The 14,823-nt window shown below is 39.3% G+C and overlaps 2 protein-coding genes across 4 annotated transcripts; one reads left to right on the plus strand and one right to left on the minus strand.

The window, feature by feature from the left end:
- Positions 1-41: 41 nt before the first annotated feature.
- Positions 42-7,375, minus strand: sugp1 (SURP and G patch domain containing 1). Its single transcript, XM_075483610.1, has 14 exons — positions 7,248-7,375; positions 6,762-6,930; positions 6,502-6,596; positions 5,978-6,226; positions 5,697-5,820; positions 5,499-5,599; positions 4,530-4,653; positions 4,062-4,390; positions 2,791-2,897; positions 2,397-2,574; positions 2,161-2,267; positions 1,175-1,320; positions 839-968; positions 42-578 (listed from the first exon to the last, which is right to left on the minus strand). Exons 1-14 carry the CDS (start codon positions 7,264-7,266, stop codon positions 552-554), a joined length of 1,905 nt encoding a protein of 634 aa, XP_075339725.1. The 5' UTR covers positions 7,267-7,375; the 3' UTR covers positions 42-551.
- A 345-nt stretch (positions 7,376-7,720) lies between these two features.
- Positions 7,721-13,208, plus strand: rnf126 (ring finger protein 126). 3 transcript variants are annotated; one of them, XM_075483612.1, is made up of 9 exons: positions 7,721-7,828; positions 8,712-8,770; positions 8,857-8,917; positions 9,015-9,253; positions 9,971-10,039; positions 10,141-10,210; positions 10,474-10,567; positions 10,783-10,898; positions 12,135-13,208. In XM_075483612.1, the coding sequence occupies exons 1-9, from the start codon at positions 7,754-7,756 to the stop codon at positions 12,285-12,287; spliced, it is 936 nt and encodes a 311-aa protein (XP_075339727.1). In that variant the 5' UTR covers positions 7,721-7,753; the 3' UTR covers positions 12,288-13,208. The 3 variants fall into 3 exon arrangements, with proteins under 3 accessions (XP_075339727.1, XP_075339729.1, XP_075339728.1); XM_075483614.1 differs by having other exon boundaries at positions 12,158-12,261; XM_075483613.1 differs by having other exon boundaries at positions 11,732-12,227.
- Positions 13,209-14,823: the final 1,615 nt, after the last annotated feature.

Consider the following 14,823-nt stretch of genomic DNA (forward strand, 5'->3'; position numbering starts at 1 on the left):
GTGTTGTTCAGCCCTTTGTAAAGACTTGTGAGATTCCATAGTTCAGTGAGTGGTCATGTTTATTGTGAACAATGCAGCATATATTGAATGGAGTTGGCCATTACAACCCAGTGAGGACCTCACTCAATGCAAAAATCATACAGAAAAATGCATCTATACAGGACTGACGATTAGTTGAAGGTGACTTGTATGGGTAAAAATGACAACACAAACTAGAGTGAAATCATTGTGGAAGTCAGGTGATGACAGTCTTTCTATATAAATATTTTCTTTTTTCTTACTCGTTTCACAATCAAAATGAAATGTAACAAAGATGCGAGTTTAATATTCAACGAAAGCAGTCGTTTTCCTGAATAAAACATACAACGTGTACCAATCTCTTTTCAGTTTTCAGACTTCATCACCTTCTCTCGCACACTTGCACCTAAAACGGTAAAATTTCGACTGCCAGAGTGTCCGTCTCACAACAAAGTCGAGTGGTGGCAGCTGTGGGGGCCAGCTTTAAAGTTGTGATAAACGAGAACAAGTATAAATGGAAATTTTCCTCCAAGTCAGTAATATGGTCTCCGTGGATTATTCTGCAAAAAGAAAAGAAAAAGAAATAAAGATTAAAATTTTAATATTCTAGCAAAGGATACTTGACCATATTGTGCAGAACAGAAACACAGTAAAGGTCTAAGAAATGTCTACAATATAGAATTGTAACTCATTACTATTTAACATTTAGTATGGAACTGTATATGCATATTTACAATCAGCAGAGGTAAACACAATCGGCATAAGTCGGTGTAAAGTCACTGACTATTTTTAGAACAAGAGAAAACATAAAACATGGTACCAGTGGGTTGGGCCTGAAGCGGTAAGCAAGCATCATTCTCTTTCTAAAAGCATCGTATTCGTCATCATTTTTAGACAGCTCGGCTGGACGGTCGACTCCAAACCCTGCTCCGTTCATAGCTGTAGTTCCCCTGGAGACGGAAGGAGCCATTCAAATTCAGTTTTTCTTTTTCATGTTCGTCTTGGAGATGGAAAGCAACTAAAAAGTCTGTGCTGGTGTATTCTTATAACATACATGAACATATAGGCACACATGCAAACTATTACACATGCTTTTTTTCATTTACAAGTCACTGCGGTCAGTGTAAGTGGAAACAGAAGGAGAAGGAGAGCTCACTTGTTAACAGGAGCTTTGATTCCCTGTCCGTCACTGCCAAGGCCTTCCCCTTCCTTCCAGCCCATCTTCATGAGCATTCGGAAACCAAGATTTTCCACTGTCAACTTAAACTCTTTGTACTCGGAGTAGTCGGGGTCTCGACCTTCCTGAAAAACCACAAAACAAAATGTGCAGACATGAAGCAGGGCGGCACTACAATTTGACAAAAGATGCCACATAAACAAAGTTTTCCCCTGGTGTTCAGCCAATTCAAATGAGAAAGAACACACACGTCCTGCTTAGCTTGGTAATATCTGTGCATGTTCACCTTGTCCAACACTTCTGGTCATGAATTAAAACAAGCATGCATACACAAGTAAGAGCTATTGTAACCTTTTTTTCAATTTTTTTTATTTTTAGATTTTCTAGAAAAGCTTTTGTTCTTGTTTAGTTGGAGTTATTCTCAGCTATGCTGTGTGGCATTTTAATAGTTTCATCCTGCACTTACAAAGTCTATAATAACTTCCAATTTCATTAATCATCTACTACTGACAGACTGTGCCTGGAGTTTTGCTATGTGTAGCTTTAAATGGAATGGCAAGTGGAGTTTCCTAAAATAGCTCTAAACAAATGCCAATTATAGTCACTGTCTGGGGCCTCGCTCAGGAGGAGCTTAAAGAATCTGCAGGGAAACGGTTGCTCTGCCAGCCATAACTTAAGTGCACCTGACCTGGATAAACAGCTTATGAATGGATGATGACAATCCTGTTTACAGACTATTTAAAATAACCCCAGCTTGGGCTAAATTGTGCACTACCTCCCTGTTGCAAAAGCATTTACTAATGATACCTGCTTTATTGTACTTTCAGGTAGATACCTGAAAAACACTCAGTTTTGAAGTGTTCATCTTTACAAAAAAAAAAATGACAAGAGGTGATGCATTAAGTCAGTTCCAACTGTTCTCTCTTAGTCAGGCTAAAGACCGAAGAACTCAGAGGAGTACTAACTTTGAGTGCCTTAAAGGTCTCCATGAACTTCTCCAATTCTTCAGGGGGCAGGAAGTCACCGATAAAGTGTTTCCCTTTGCCCATTTCTGTCAGAGATTCTGCCCACTCTGGAAATGCAGAAAAAACAAGTCATACGGCACAGATCAACGCATGTCACTTCATAAAAGCTGCATCTTCAGCGGCCGCCAGCGTTAATGTTCATGTGGTTCATTTTTCAGCTGAGGGCTCAGGCTTACCTCGTGTCTTCTCCATTTCCATCTGTCTCAGCTGATGCTCCCAGGTCCCTGCCTCCTGGTCCACGTCTTCATCACTGTCATATTCATGTTGGTGATCTCTGATGGCTTTCTCCCACATCCTCTGCATATCTGCCATTGCACGCTTGTGCTTCATGATCATGTCATACATCTCTTGCATCTGTGAGAAAGAAAAAAAACATGTTGAAAACTCAGAAAGCAATGCATACATTTATGAGAACCAATAACTGATCAGAGTCTGAATGACATCTCTATTTTTATGTAAAAAACAAACAAACAAAAAAAAACTCAACCAACAGTGAGACAAATAAAACACACTTTGGAATGAAAGTATGGGAAATTGAAAGGCAGCAGCGTAACAGTTGTCACTTTGTACCTCTTGTTGTTCTTTGATCTGTTTCTTCTGGTCCTCAGATAGTTCAGTCACTCCGACCAGTCCAAGCGGCTTCCCCTTCTTATAACCGAGACCGCTCAGCTCCTGGGCTGAAACAAATGTCAACATGAACGTACACGTTTGTACATTTTTAAATGATCAAGCTAATAAGTGTCTTTAAAGTGCATTGAAGAGTTAAAGTGATAGTTCGGAGTAGATTCACCCTAGGGTCATTTGAACCGTGACATCCAGCCAAGTAGCCCACCCGATGTTTTTTCGATCTTGGCTGAACATCAGCTGAGTTACTGAGTTATCCCGAATAGCTTAGTACAAGCGCTAATGGACCCTAGCAGTATCTCCAAAATTACCACACTAAAATCACATGCCATGACACCAAACTTCTACAGTAGTACAAATATGGTCTGTACTCACAAAACGATGCATTTTGAAGTTTGTACATAGTCCAGGAGTTTATTATTATCAACACAAGCCTAATAGCTTCTCTGCTGCTAAAGTTGCGTCGACGTCACTTCCTTGATCTACTTCAAAGTAAGATGAGGGTTGATCTACTACTGTGGACAACAAAGCAAGGCTGCTCAATTTCTCCATTGATAAAATAAATTCACAACTCTACAACATAAAAATTCATGTAGAATATAGCATATACTTTGTTGTCTACAGTAGTAGATCAACCCTTATCTTACTTTGAAGCCCCCAGATCAAGGAAGTGACGTCGACGCAGCTTTAGCAGCAGAGAAGCTATCAGGCTTGTGTTGATAATAATAAACTCCTGGACTATGTACAAACTTCAAAATGCATTGTTTTGTGAGTACAGACCATATTTGTACTACTGTAGAAGTTTGGTGTCATGGCATGTGATTTTAGTGTGGTAATTTTGGAGATACTGCCAGGTTCCATTAGCGCTTGTACGAAGCTATTCGGGATAACTCAGTAACTCAGCTGATGTTCAGCCAAGATCGAAAAAACTTCGGGTGGGCTACTTGGCTGGATGTCACGGTTCAAATGACCCTAGGGTGAATCTACTCCGAACTATCACTTTAAGTGAAAGCCAATGTCTCTCAATGTATATTAGCACGTGTAAGAAATTCAGTTTATTGCCAACGGTCACAGCATTTTGAAACGTGCATCATCTGAAACCTGAAACTCATCATCACCCTGAAACTCCGAACGTGCACAGATTGGGGAAAAAAGTCGACAATGATATTGGCTACTAAAGACACAAATACACTATAGTAAATCACGAGTTTATGTACCAGAGAGGGAGGGTGTGTCAGGGTCTTGAGCATTCATCTCCTGAGGAATAACAATCTGAGGAATAGACAATTGGATTTTGTCATCTTCTGACCCCCATCTACTCTTTCTCTTCCGTTTGATGGGCGGTGTTTCAGACTCCTGACTGGGAGGCACAGACATGCTGTTCAGCACTGGAGGGATTCTCGGTAATAGAGGAGCAGCTGGTCGCTGAACATCTGCTCTGGAATCTGTTGCTGGAGGTGAAGAACTCTCAGAGGTTGAGCCACGATACTCTCGAAGCTTCTCTTTGTAGAGATGGTAGGCTGGACTTTGCTTGTCATACAAAAAACTGAAAAAGGGAAGTTAAATATTCTACGTGAGATCTAAGTGAAAGCTAAAATTGTGCAAATTAAAGCATAACAAAAGAAAAAATGAATAAAAACAAAGTTTCAGGATTATAGAACACAGTCATAGATATGGTGAATGACCTGAAGGCTGGGTTGTCTCGGTTGCGCTCAATAGCAATGGCTTCCACCTCGGGGCCACCCTCCGCCACAAACTTGGCCATATTTTCAACCATTTGCCGGGTTTCCGCATCCACTGGGGGGGAGACTTTAAGCAGCCTATTAGTACTGGGACTCAATTCACACTCTACTACTGTACCGTACTCAACTGGCCCTCACACACCACCAGTCTAGAGCCAATAAGGGATAAGAAGAGGAAAAAGGGAGGAGGAGCAAGGGGAAAAGGGGAGGTGAATGGGAACTGTATGGATGTGAGGCTTTTACTGCAACAAAATGAAGAAAAACAAAGCCCTGAGAGACTCCCCCATACGAGGGGTCTTGCATTTGGATGCATAATGTTCTGCACAGATACAGAATGCAGTTATTTTCACTATAACTTAAAACACAGATTATGCTCTAATTGTTCAAAGCAAGGAAGGAATAGGGCGCTGCTCACATTACATGCAGAACCATGTCAATTATTGCCAGATTGAGGCATTTACTCAAAATTAATTCTATGTGATTATGTAACCTTGAAAGCCAGTATGCGCAAGTTTAAAATTTCGACTCAATACTTCTGACAAAAACACAGTGGCAAGAGAAACCAAACTGCATTTTAACTAACAAACTGAGAAAAAAATGAATTTTTTCCAATGCAGACGTATAAATGTCTCAAGTTAGGTTCTGGTACTAACTAATAACTAATACTAATGATGACTCATTAACTTGAACCAACACTAATGGTATGCTGACTTAGGTATGTGCACAGTTACAACAATGATAAATGTACTGTCCTTTTCTCAGTAGTTTAATTTCCTGGCACCTGTACATGAATCTAAAAAAATTCTTTACTGAATTACTGCTCAACCCGGTTCAATAATGGTTTAACAATTCAGAGATATATACATATAAGAGCTCAACTAAAAATAAGTGAAATGATAAATGTAATTTTACCATTATCTGATGTCTTCTCAGGTCTCTGCAAACCCCTCTTCAGTACCGCAACTCTTCTTTTGTAGTAGAGATACTCCAGGCTACTCTTATCATACAAAAAACTAAAAAGGCGAGAATAACAGTTGATATCAGACAAGTTTAAAAACACAGTTAGATTAAAATACATTTGATCAAGTCACAGTGTTCGTTAAGACTTACGAGAAAACAGGATTGTCCTTGTAGTCCTCCTTTGCTTTCATCTCCAGATCAGGTCCTCCTTCCGCCACAAAAGAGGCCATCTTGTCAATAATGAGTCTGGTGTCTGAATCCTCTGGGGGAGAGACTTTAAGCAGGCTATGAGTACATTTACTCAAAGGGCACAAATGACAAAATGCCAGTCACAAGGCAACTGTGCCACTGGAGTATGCAGAAGACCCAATGAAATGTCCAAGTCATGGCGTTCTCCCATGTTACACTGAAAAATGCAGGCCAGGAATTACCTTTCATTTCTAAGAATTTGGAGTAATCGGTCTCCTCATCCTCATCTTCATCATCTGGAGAACAAAATACACTTGGCCGCTGGCTGAGAACAGGACTCTTCTTGGACTGTGAGTAACTCTTGAACTGACTAAGCATTTTACTAACTCCAAGGCCGGGCCGCTGGCCCACAAAAATGCTCTTTTTCTGCAAAGTGTTTCCTCCTGGAGATGGACTCGAGGCTGCGGGAGTCTTGGAATCATTGGCTGAACCTAAAATAAGAATGAAAAAGGTAGAATTTTTAAAACAAATCTAGCACTAGCTTTAAGACTTTTTTTTGTTTGTTTTATTACTGGAACATATCACACAATAATGGTTCTTCCAAGGCCAGATTTTGTATGTAATCACAACCAGTAAGTGAAGTTATGCGAATTGTCTTGACAGTTTCCTTGGGTTGTGTCCTCACATTATTTCACTAGACACATTCACTTGACGTGGAATATTGATAAAATCTATAGATTAATATTACACTTATTAGAGTACTAACTGGGTGTATCGCTGTCTTTCTCCTTCTGCATCTTCATGAACTGCTGTAAGAAGCTTCCATCATTGGCAAATTTATTGGAGGTACCATCCTGCAGACTAGATGAAATGGTGGGATCAGGAAATACATTAACATTTTACAATTTACCATGCTGTGATTTAGATCATTGTTGGTAACGCAGGTGAAATTTGTGACTCTTATAACATGTTCTCTGTGTGTTAAATTATAATGTATCTGTATCATATTACAAAATGAGTAATTACCTTGGAGGCAGGGGTTTGCTAGTGGTCTGTGCATTCATTTTTGCTTGCTCTGCCATTCTGGCTTCAATCTCCTTTTTCTTTTGAGCAATGAGTTTTTCTTGACGGAGAATGTTCATGTTCATCTTGTTTTTCTGCGGCTGCACTGGCTTGGACCTCCATCCTCCTCGCCCTTTGCCAGATTTAAAAAAACACAACAATAAGGTTATTACACACCTGAACACTTCGTCTGACTTAGTTTAGTTTGGAGACCCTTAGTAATACAATTACTGAATAGGTAATTACTGACTGCAGCCAAATCTCAGTGCTGCTTAAGTTAATATTGTCAAATTAAAATGATCAAAATGGTTTTCTACTCTGTTAAAGCCAGTAAGCGACTTCTCCAGTTGCTACATTAGCTGGTTTACGGCTGCGCTGGCTAATTTATGTGGTCACTAAGCATAGCTAAGATACATTTAGCTTTGGTCTAAGGAGACGGTAAAAATTTACCCGCATCGCCTGACTCCATGGTTGTAGCAAGAATAAGACTGGATTTTCAAAACAACGTTCGCAGCCAACAATAAGGCCTTAAGTTGCTACTGTTGAAGCTAAACGACTTGAATAAATTGCTAACATTATTGAGCACTATATTTCCGGTTTCTATTATTCAGAATAAAAGCTCTACAATTACAAATCAGTGCGTACCAAGGCAAAAAGGCTTTTTGATGAAAACAACACAGTTTAGTCTATCTATCTATCTATCTATCTATCTATCTATCTATCTATCTATCTATCTATCTATCTATCTATCTATCTATCTATATATAGATATATATATATCCTGGCTTTAATTTGGAGATATTTTATAAGCCGGAAGTTCTCCTCTGCTATTTTTTACAAAACGTCATGGTAACGTACGCTGGTGTTTCCGTTTTTAACGTGCTTTCCTGTCGATGAAGCAAAAGTCGACTTTGGTTGTCCCTTGTTGCTACCCGTCCATACCGTATCTGCTGGAAATGGCTGAAGCCACTCCACGGCCCTGCCGGTTTTTCTGTCACCGGTGTTCAACAGAAATTTCTCCACGTTTACCGGTAAGATTACATAGGAGATATTGGCCCGAGTATGGGAGGAGAAATTATGTTTTGGCATGTCTTGTTACATATGTGTGAGGAGCTCAAAGAGTCACGTCTACTATTTGCTTCTGTTAAGCTAAGCCAGTTAGGCTAGTCTTATAGGTAACTACAGGGTGTAAGTGTCAGACAGAAAGTTGGCGGTTACATTTGTGTTATAATCGTGTGCTTTACAAGTGTAATTTTATTGGAATAGTAGCATACTGAACCACCTAGACAGTGCCCATCTTTACAGCCTTACAGGTTCAGTTTTAAAGGCATGTGAGGTTTTCTAGGTAACTACAGAACACCGCTCTGGTCGAATCTGTCACAGGTTTTAAGTTCACAGTCGATTATTTCCACTCAGAATAAGATTTAAACCTCACGTGAGCATCTATTACCCACAAGGCTTATCGTTCGTTGATGGTAGTTGTTACACCCCCCAAAGAAGTAAAACTGTCACTATTTCAGTTCAGATTGAAGTCAGTTTCAAACAGTTGGTATTGCTGAGTGACAAATGTTTACCTGCTTGTCAAAGCAGTCTGTTGTCAAGCTTTTCACGGGAAAATTCTTGAATGTTACAGTAACATTTACTTTATACTCAGTCAGCTGCTTACCTCTGTGATGGCCTTTTGTCAAAAAAATGACTTATTAAGTGCTCACTTATATTTAAAAAGAACATAATTCAACAGCCGTACGAATGTGTAGCCATAAAGTTGAATTGGCAACACTAAAAACGTAAACCTAAGGATGGGGTTTTTGTTCTGTGCCGCTGTTGTATATTACTGTTACATTCGATCTGATGAGCAGACATATGCGCAGTTGTTAGTCATGGGGTGCTTTCACATCTGTATTGTCTTTGTAGGACTACACATGTCCACGCTGTGAGTCTGGTTTTATCGAGGAATTGACTGAAGAAAGAAGGTGAGGAGGATAGTTGGCTGTCTCGTGAAGTTTATTAATTTGATGTTTATGCGGATTTCTGAGTCTTACTGTTTGTGCTTGAATAGCTCTGAAAATGGGTCTGCATCCACTTCCTTTGCCAGTGATCAGAATCGCCCAGCCTTTGAGGTCAGTGTAACAATGAGAATGAGCCGATAAGGTAAAACATTTTCAGCACCCTAGACCATGATTTGACTTTTTTTTTTAAATGTGTCTTTATTGCTAGAACATGGACCACCAGCACTTATTCACATTTCCCCCTGGGTACGGACCATTCACTCTTGGGATTTTTGATGAAAATTTTGACCTTCGAACGCAGCTACCCACAGAGGACAACAGAGAGACAGAGAGCAGGAGGGAAAGGGAGATGGCATCACGGCAACGATACAGTGCCAGGCAACCGCGGGGTCGACATGTTCCTCGTCGGCAGGGTGCGCGCCATGAGGGAGTTCCCACGTTAGAGGGGTGAGATATTTTCAGCAGTAATGCACATGTGAAGTATAGAAAAAATGTCTGCTTCTGACAGTTTGACCGTGATTGAAACTATTTTTTTTTTTCTTGAGTGCAAAATATGATGGTGAGTTTTTACATGTTCAAGCATTATATAGGACACTAAAAAGGTTGGTCCTTACAAAAATATTTACATCAAATAATGCTGCATTATTATTTTATTACCAGTGACCAGCAGCAGCTAAATTTATCATTATCAGTTGTGTTGAACAGTATTGTATTTTTGCAATCATGAAATTATAGATAGTCATGTGAAAGTCTGCTTTGAATTCTAAGACGTTAAAGATAAGAACATAATAGGAATTCATCTGGTCCTTACCAGGTCATATGATTAGGTAAATACAACACGTAACTTATTACAAAGAGTCATTATTCATTCAACAGGTATTGCTAATCAATTGCACTTGATTAATTGATCATCAGGAAGTGTGAGCACCTTTAGAAGAGCAAAGGTTTTGGCAGTTAGGTGGTCCGGAACCTTCAGGTGTGTGTTCACACAACGCCAAGGAGGAAAGACATCAGCAATGATCTTAGAGAAGCGACTGTTGCTGCTCGTCATCATGAGAAGGGTTATAGGATCATTCTACAGTGAGAAAGATTGTTCACAAGTGGAACCCTGTTTTTGTGAGGCCAGTGGACTTGAAATTATCTTTTTTTTTTTTCTTAATGCAGAATTATCCAGCAGCTAGTAAATGGAATCATAGCACCTACAGCCATGCCTAATATCGGGATGGGACCATGGTAAGTTGACAAACCTGTGAGACACGTATGAGTACTTGTTTACGAAATTGCTTTTTACTTTGTTAACTCCTACATTTTTTTCCACTACTTTTGATGTAAAGGGGCATGCTACATTCCAATCCAATGGACTACGCCTGGGGTGCCAATGGGCTTGATGCCATCATCACACAGGTAGAAAAAGTTTGAATTCTTTTCACTTGATACCAGATTTATGCTTCATATGATCTCTGGCTGGACATTTAAGATAATTTTTGGAGCTGCATAACAAAGTAATTTCTGCATTCAAAGAATTTTCTTTGTTGTTGAAATGTTTAGTTAAGTCACCCTTATATTGAAATAGGATGTCTAAAAGTTGTCACTACCAGAGAACCCTTGTCCTCATGCAAATGATCCCACAGTCATTTATTTTTGATTCTGCTATCTTTCCTTTGAAGTTATTAAACCAGTTTGAAAACACCGGCCCCCCTCCTGCAGACAGAGAAAGAATAAAGAGCCTACCGACCATTTCCATCACACGAGAGCACGTCGGTAAGTTCCTCAAAGAGTGGTCTTTACATTGTCCCTTTCACATCACAATATGTATTCTGTAATTGTGTGGTTGTTCATTTTGGAATCAAATTCCACAATGCTAAACACTGCTTTGCCTAAAATAAACAGAGTTGGTGCTAAAACTGCTTTCTGTGACATGTATGACCCAGGATTATGCAAACAGACAGATGGTAAGTCATTTTTTGTTCGTGCAGGTGCTGGTTTAGAGTGTCCCGTGTGCAAAGAGGACTACAGTGTTGAAGAGAGTGTTAGGCAACTTCCATGCAATCATTTGTTTCACAATGACTGCATAGTTCCGTGGCTGGAGCAGGTATGTACATCTAATATGAGGCCTTCAGACAGAACTGCAGGATTGATATGAGACACTGACTGTTGTATTTGGTGTCAGTTTCATAAAGCGGTGTAGCTTTATGAAGCAAAATGTGTGTCTGATCACTTGTGTATTATCAGCCTGTGTGGTTTGTTAAAGGACCTTGCAAAGTGCCCCCTTTTTTTTTCTTTTTTTTTTTTAAACAAGTTTACGTAAGGCTCTTATTTCCACAGATTGCTTTGGCCCAAATACCACATTGATCATTCATTACAACATGGTAATAATATTCTGCTTTGAGCACCGCACCAGTCAGGCTGTTTGTAGTGAAATCGGGTTATTGACCAAAGTACATCCAATGCTACAAAACTGTGGAAGTCTGAAACTGCCATTAACAGAAACAAATACCAAAACAGAGAAGTGTCTGGATAAGTAAAAGAATATGACAACAAATGCAACTAAAATAAAAAAGAATCACAATGAAATATTTAATGGATAGAATGTGGGGGAAAAAAAGGCAGGTAGTTTAGGTTTTGTTATATCAGAAAAGGGAACACCGTAATCCCCCTCTCAATCCTTGTTTATTGGTTTCGTATCTGTCTCAGGCTTTGTCCCGGCTGCAGGCTTATCAGATTTATATGTAAGACAGTACAACCTACATGAGTTTCTATGGTAACAACTTAGGCATCAGTAACTATTTAGTTACACTGGTGAAATGGCTTTCCAACAGCGGGTTTCCATCTTAGACTGTACAGACGTTTCCCGACGAAGCACCAGAATATCATTTATTACCGTGTCTGTCCACAGACTGCTGTTTTTCCTTTTGTCCTCTATAGCCTTCTGATACATTGACTGCTCTGGATTTGACCTCATCATCATCATCATCATCATCATCATCATGTGGAGCTTTACCAAAGACACTGAAATCCAATTTGAGTAGCAAGACTGTTTAGATTGAAATACATGCAGAAATCTGATCAGAATTTCTCCAAATGTCCAGGCTTTCTACAACTAATTTTGGATTGTCTGGAATCCAAAATAGTTCTGTGATGATATTTTCATCAAAAATAGAAGTGATCCACTTGTTATCAGTTACCAGCTCCTGATGTCACGGGTGCTCGATGACTCTAGCTTTCAAAAGAAATATCATATCGTCCAGATTCTCATGTAGATTCATGTCAGTCATTTCTGTGTTGATTATGATCTAATTTATAACCTGTTGATCCTCCTTTCTGACAGCATGATACGTGTCCTGTGTGTAGGAAGAGTCTTAGTGGACAGAACACGGCCACAGACCCACCAGGGTTGTCAGGAATGAACTTCTCTCCCTCTTCCTCCTCCTCTTCCTCCCCAAGCTCACCAAGCAATGAAAATGCTGCCAGCAACTCATAGACTGTCCTTAGAGGTCTGAAAACAACACACCCTGCTGAGACCCAACAATCGAGACCAAGGCAGTTTTCTGTCATGACTAACTTGACTTTTTGTCGTCATTCCTCGCCGCGTGCTGAACGGACGCCAGGTCCAACTCCTGCTGCTATTGTTTCAGAGTTTATGACAAGTTTAGACTTGAGTAGAGAGAGAATTCAGGAAGGATGTGAAATGTAAAAACAATGGGATTGTGACCCGACCTGGAGCTTTTGTTTGAGCCATTGTGCACTGCTTTTTGATGGAAACATGTCTTTGCCACAAGGCTGGGACACCTTTTATATTTAAAAGACAAAAATTCTCTTTTTAGATCAAGAAAAAGAAAAGAAAAGACCGAAACAAGCAAACAAAAAAAAAATGTTGTCTGTGGTGGTGCAAAATCAATAGATGCGTAGATAGAGAATTTATTTTGAACTGTCAGTCACTGTACAGCTAAAGAATCAAACTAGACCTTGAAAAGAAACTATTTATTTGCGTCTTTTATTTTCCGTATGATTCTGTGTGATAGTGAGAATGTGAATTTGGGTAAACTAATGTAAGAAAAAAAAAAAAAGCAGGATATCTATTTTTTTCAAACGTTTTGCTTTGAATACATTTTTGAGGACATGTTTACGTTTGTTTATATTTGATTTAACTTTTTTTTTATTAAAGAGCTTGTTTTGATGTATTTGTGTGTCACCAAGGTACAAATGGTTGCAGTTCAACAACGGGCACGTTTCTTTTAGTCCTCTAATGAAACACAAACTAAGTCACCTAAAAGATTAAAAGAAACAAAAAAAAAAGGCATGGGATTATCTTACCTCTTTGGAAGTGGCCAAATGTATTTCACTAAACAAGTGTTATTTTATTTGCTGAATTTTTTTGTACTGTCACAATAAAGTGCTAAAAGCAACAGATTTCTGAGTTTCTGTGAATAAATGTGCAGATTCACAGCGGCGGAGTGAGGTGATGTGGGAAGTCCACTGATTTAAAATATAACTGTAAGATGATTCAGTTACACCAGTCTGTTTTTTTTTTTTTAATTTTAATGAGAGATGAAAGGGACTAGATATATTGTAAGTGAGAGAGAACCCGACTTTTTTTTTAAATCAAAAACGTCAAATTACATCCCAAAGAGGAAGGTGCATAAACTCACCTGCTTTTCTCTCTGTCAGCACTGTGACTCGTGAGGTTTATTTGCTTTAATATCTGTAGACCTTTTTACACATTCTGTGGCATTTTGGATGGAAGAAACTGCCTTTCAGACTTGTTGCTCCTTGACCACCGCGACCTCAAGTGGACTAAGCGGTTAAGAAGATTGATGGATTGATGCTCCTTGATCTTATAATTTGAATTAGTAAAGACGGTTCAATAAACAACATAAAACTCTTGATAATAGAGTGATCACAAATATCTGCAAATGAAAACTTCAAACACTGTTTCAGGGTACGCTTTAATTGTCGCAGGTGCATCTAGTCGCTATTAGAAGTTAGATTAAGCTCAGTGGACATTGCCCGTGTACAGTGAAGTGGTTTCAGTTTTGCTACATGTTAAAAGGCTATTAACACAAAATCAAGACTGTCACGACAAGTCTGCAAAGAAGAACATGCCAGGGGAATGAAAAAAAAATACAAATCCTTATCAATGAACAGTGCATGAAAAGGGACTTGCTTTTGGCACTGAGAATCTTTTTGTTTATTTTGTTACATGTCTTGTTATTTGGAGCTGTAGCATTTGCAAAACCTTGATTAATCATGGCGAAAGTACTAAAAAGGTCTTCACTGCCCTTTCAGAAAAGGAGGCAGCGTGCCAGTGTTAATCAGACATTCGCAATGAGCCTGGAAATCTTTATCTGTGATTAACAAGCAGGTGGTGGATGAGTCACTGCAGCGACCTGTGAACTTCTCATATTTGAATAAACAGAAATAACAAATTCATTTTATTGCTCAAGCTCTCAAAGTTGTTAGTGCTAATAGATGAGGTGTTGCCAGCCATTGTAAATATATAAAAAGCTGTTAGGCTGGTTAGAGTAGCTAATTTACACAACCCTGACAGAACAGGGGCTCTGGTGGAGAATGAATATGTAGCCCAACAAATATTTAACAGGAAGTGAAATTTGTTGTAAAACTGTTGGGAAGAATGCAGATGTTACTCTGTATTTCCCTCTCACTTGTTTTCAGGACATTTGTGTATACTCTGTGCCAAACCAATTAGGTCATCACTTCATCTTCTTTATATAGGTTAACTCGCTTCATTTTGATCAATGAATACATCTTTTTAGGATGTGGTTTCTCCACCTGTGTGCTGCACAACATGTTTTTGGGCCAGTAGCCCAACTTCTTTCAGACATAAAGATGCTGTGTTATTTTCGCCTGTAATTTAGTTAAACTATTGGAGCATCACAGCACTGCATCACCCTGCTGAGAATTTAAGCTGACCCTGGTTGCCTTTGCGCAAGTTGGAATAATGAAGTGAAGGGCGGATGGCAGAGATATCGAGTAAGAACAGGGTCGGGGAGGAGAGA

The sequence above is a fragment of the Odontesthes bonariensis genome, chromosome 14, assembly GCF_027942865.1.
Source record: "Odontesthes bonariensis isolate fOdoBon6 chromosome 14, fOdoBon6.hap1, whole genome shotgun sequence".
Lineage (NCBI taxonomy): Eukaryota > Metazoa > Chordata > Actinopteri > Atheriniformes > Atherinopsidae > Odontesthes > Odontesthes bonariensis.

Bases quoted from the DNA above. Each gene is read 5' to 3' on its own strand.
- sugp1 (XM_075483610.1), bottom strand. The intron at 6,597-6,761 runs GTAATTACTCAT...CATTTCATCTAG, and splicing joins AGCAAACCCCTGCCTCCAAG to TCTGCAGGATGGTACCTCCA. The intron at 5,821-5,977 runs GTAATTCCTGGC...GCCTGCTTAAAG, and splicing joins CAAATTCTTAGAAATGAAAG to TCTCTCCCCCAGAGGATTCA.
- rnf126 (XM_075483612.1), top strand. From the start codon at position 7,754: ATGGCTGAAGCCACTCCACGGCCCTGCCGGTTTTTCTGTCACCGGTGT. The intron at 7,829-8,711 runs GTAAGATTACAT...TTGTCTTTGTAG, and splicing joins AAATTTCTCCACGTTTACCG to GACTACACATGTCCACGCTG. The intron at 9,254-9,970 runs GTGAGATATTTT...TTCTTAATGCAG, and splicing joins GGAGTTCCCACGTTAGAGGG to AATTATCCAGCAGCTAGTAA.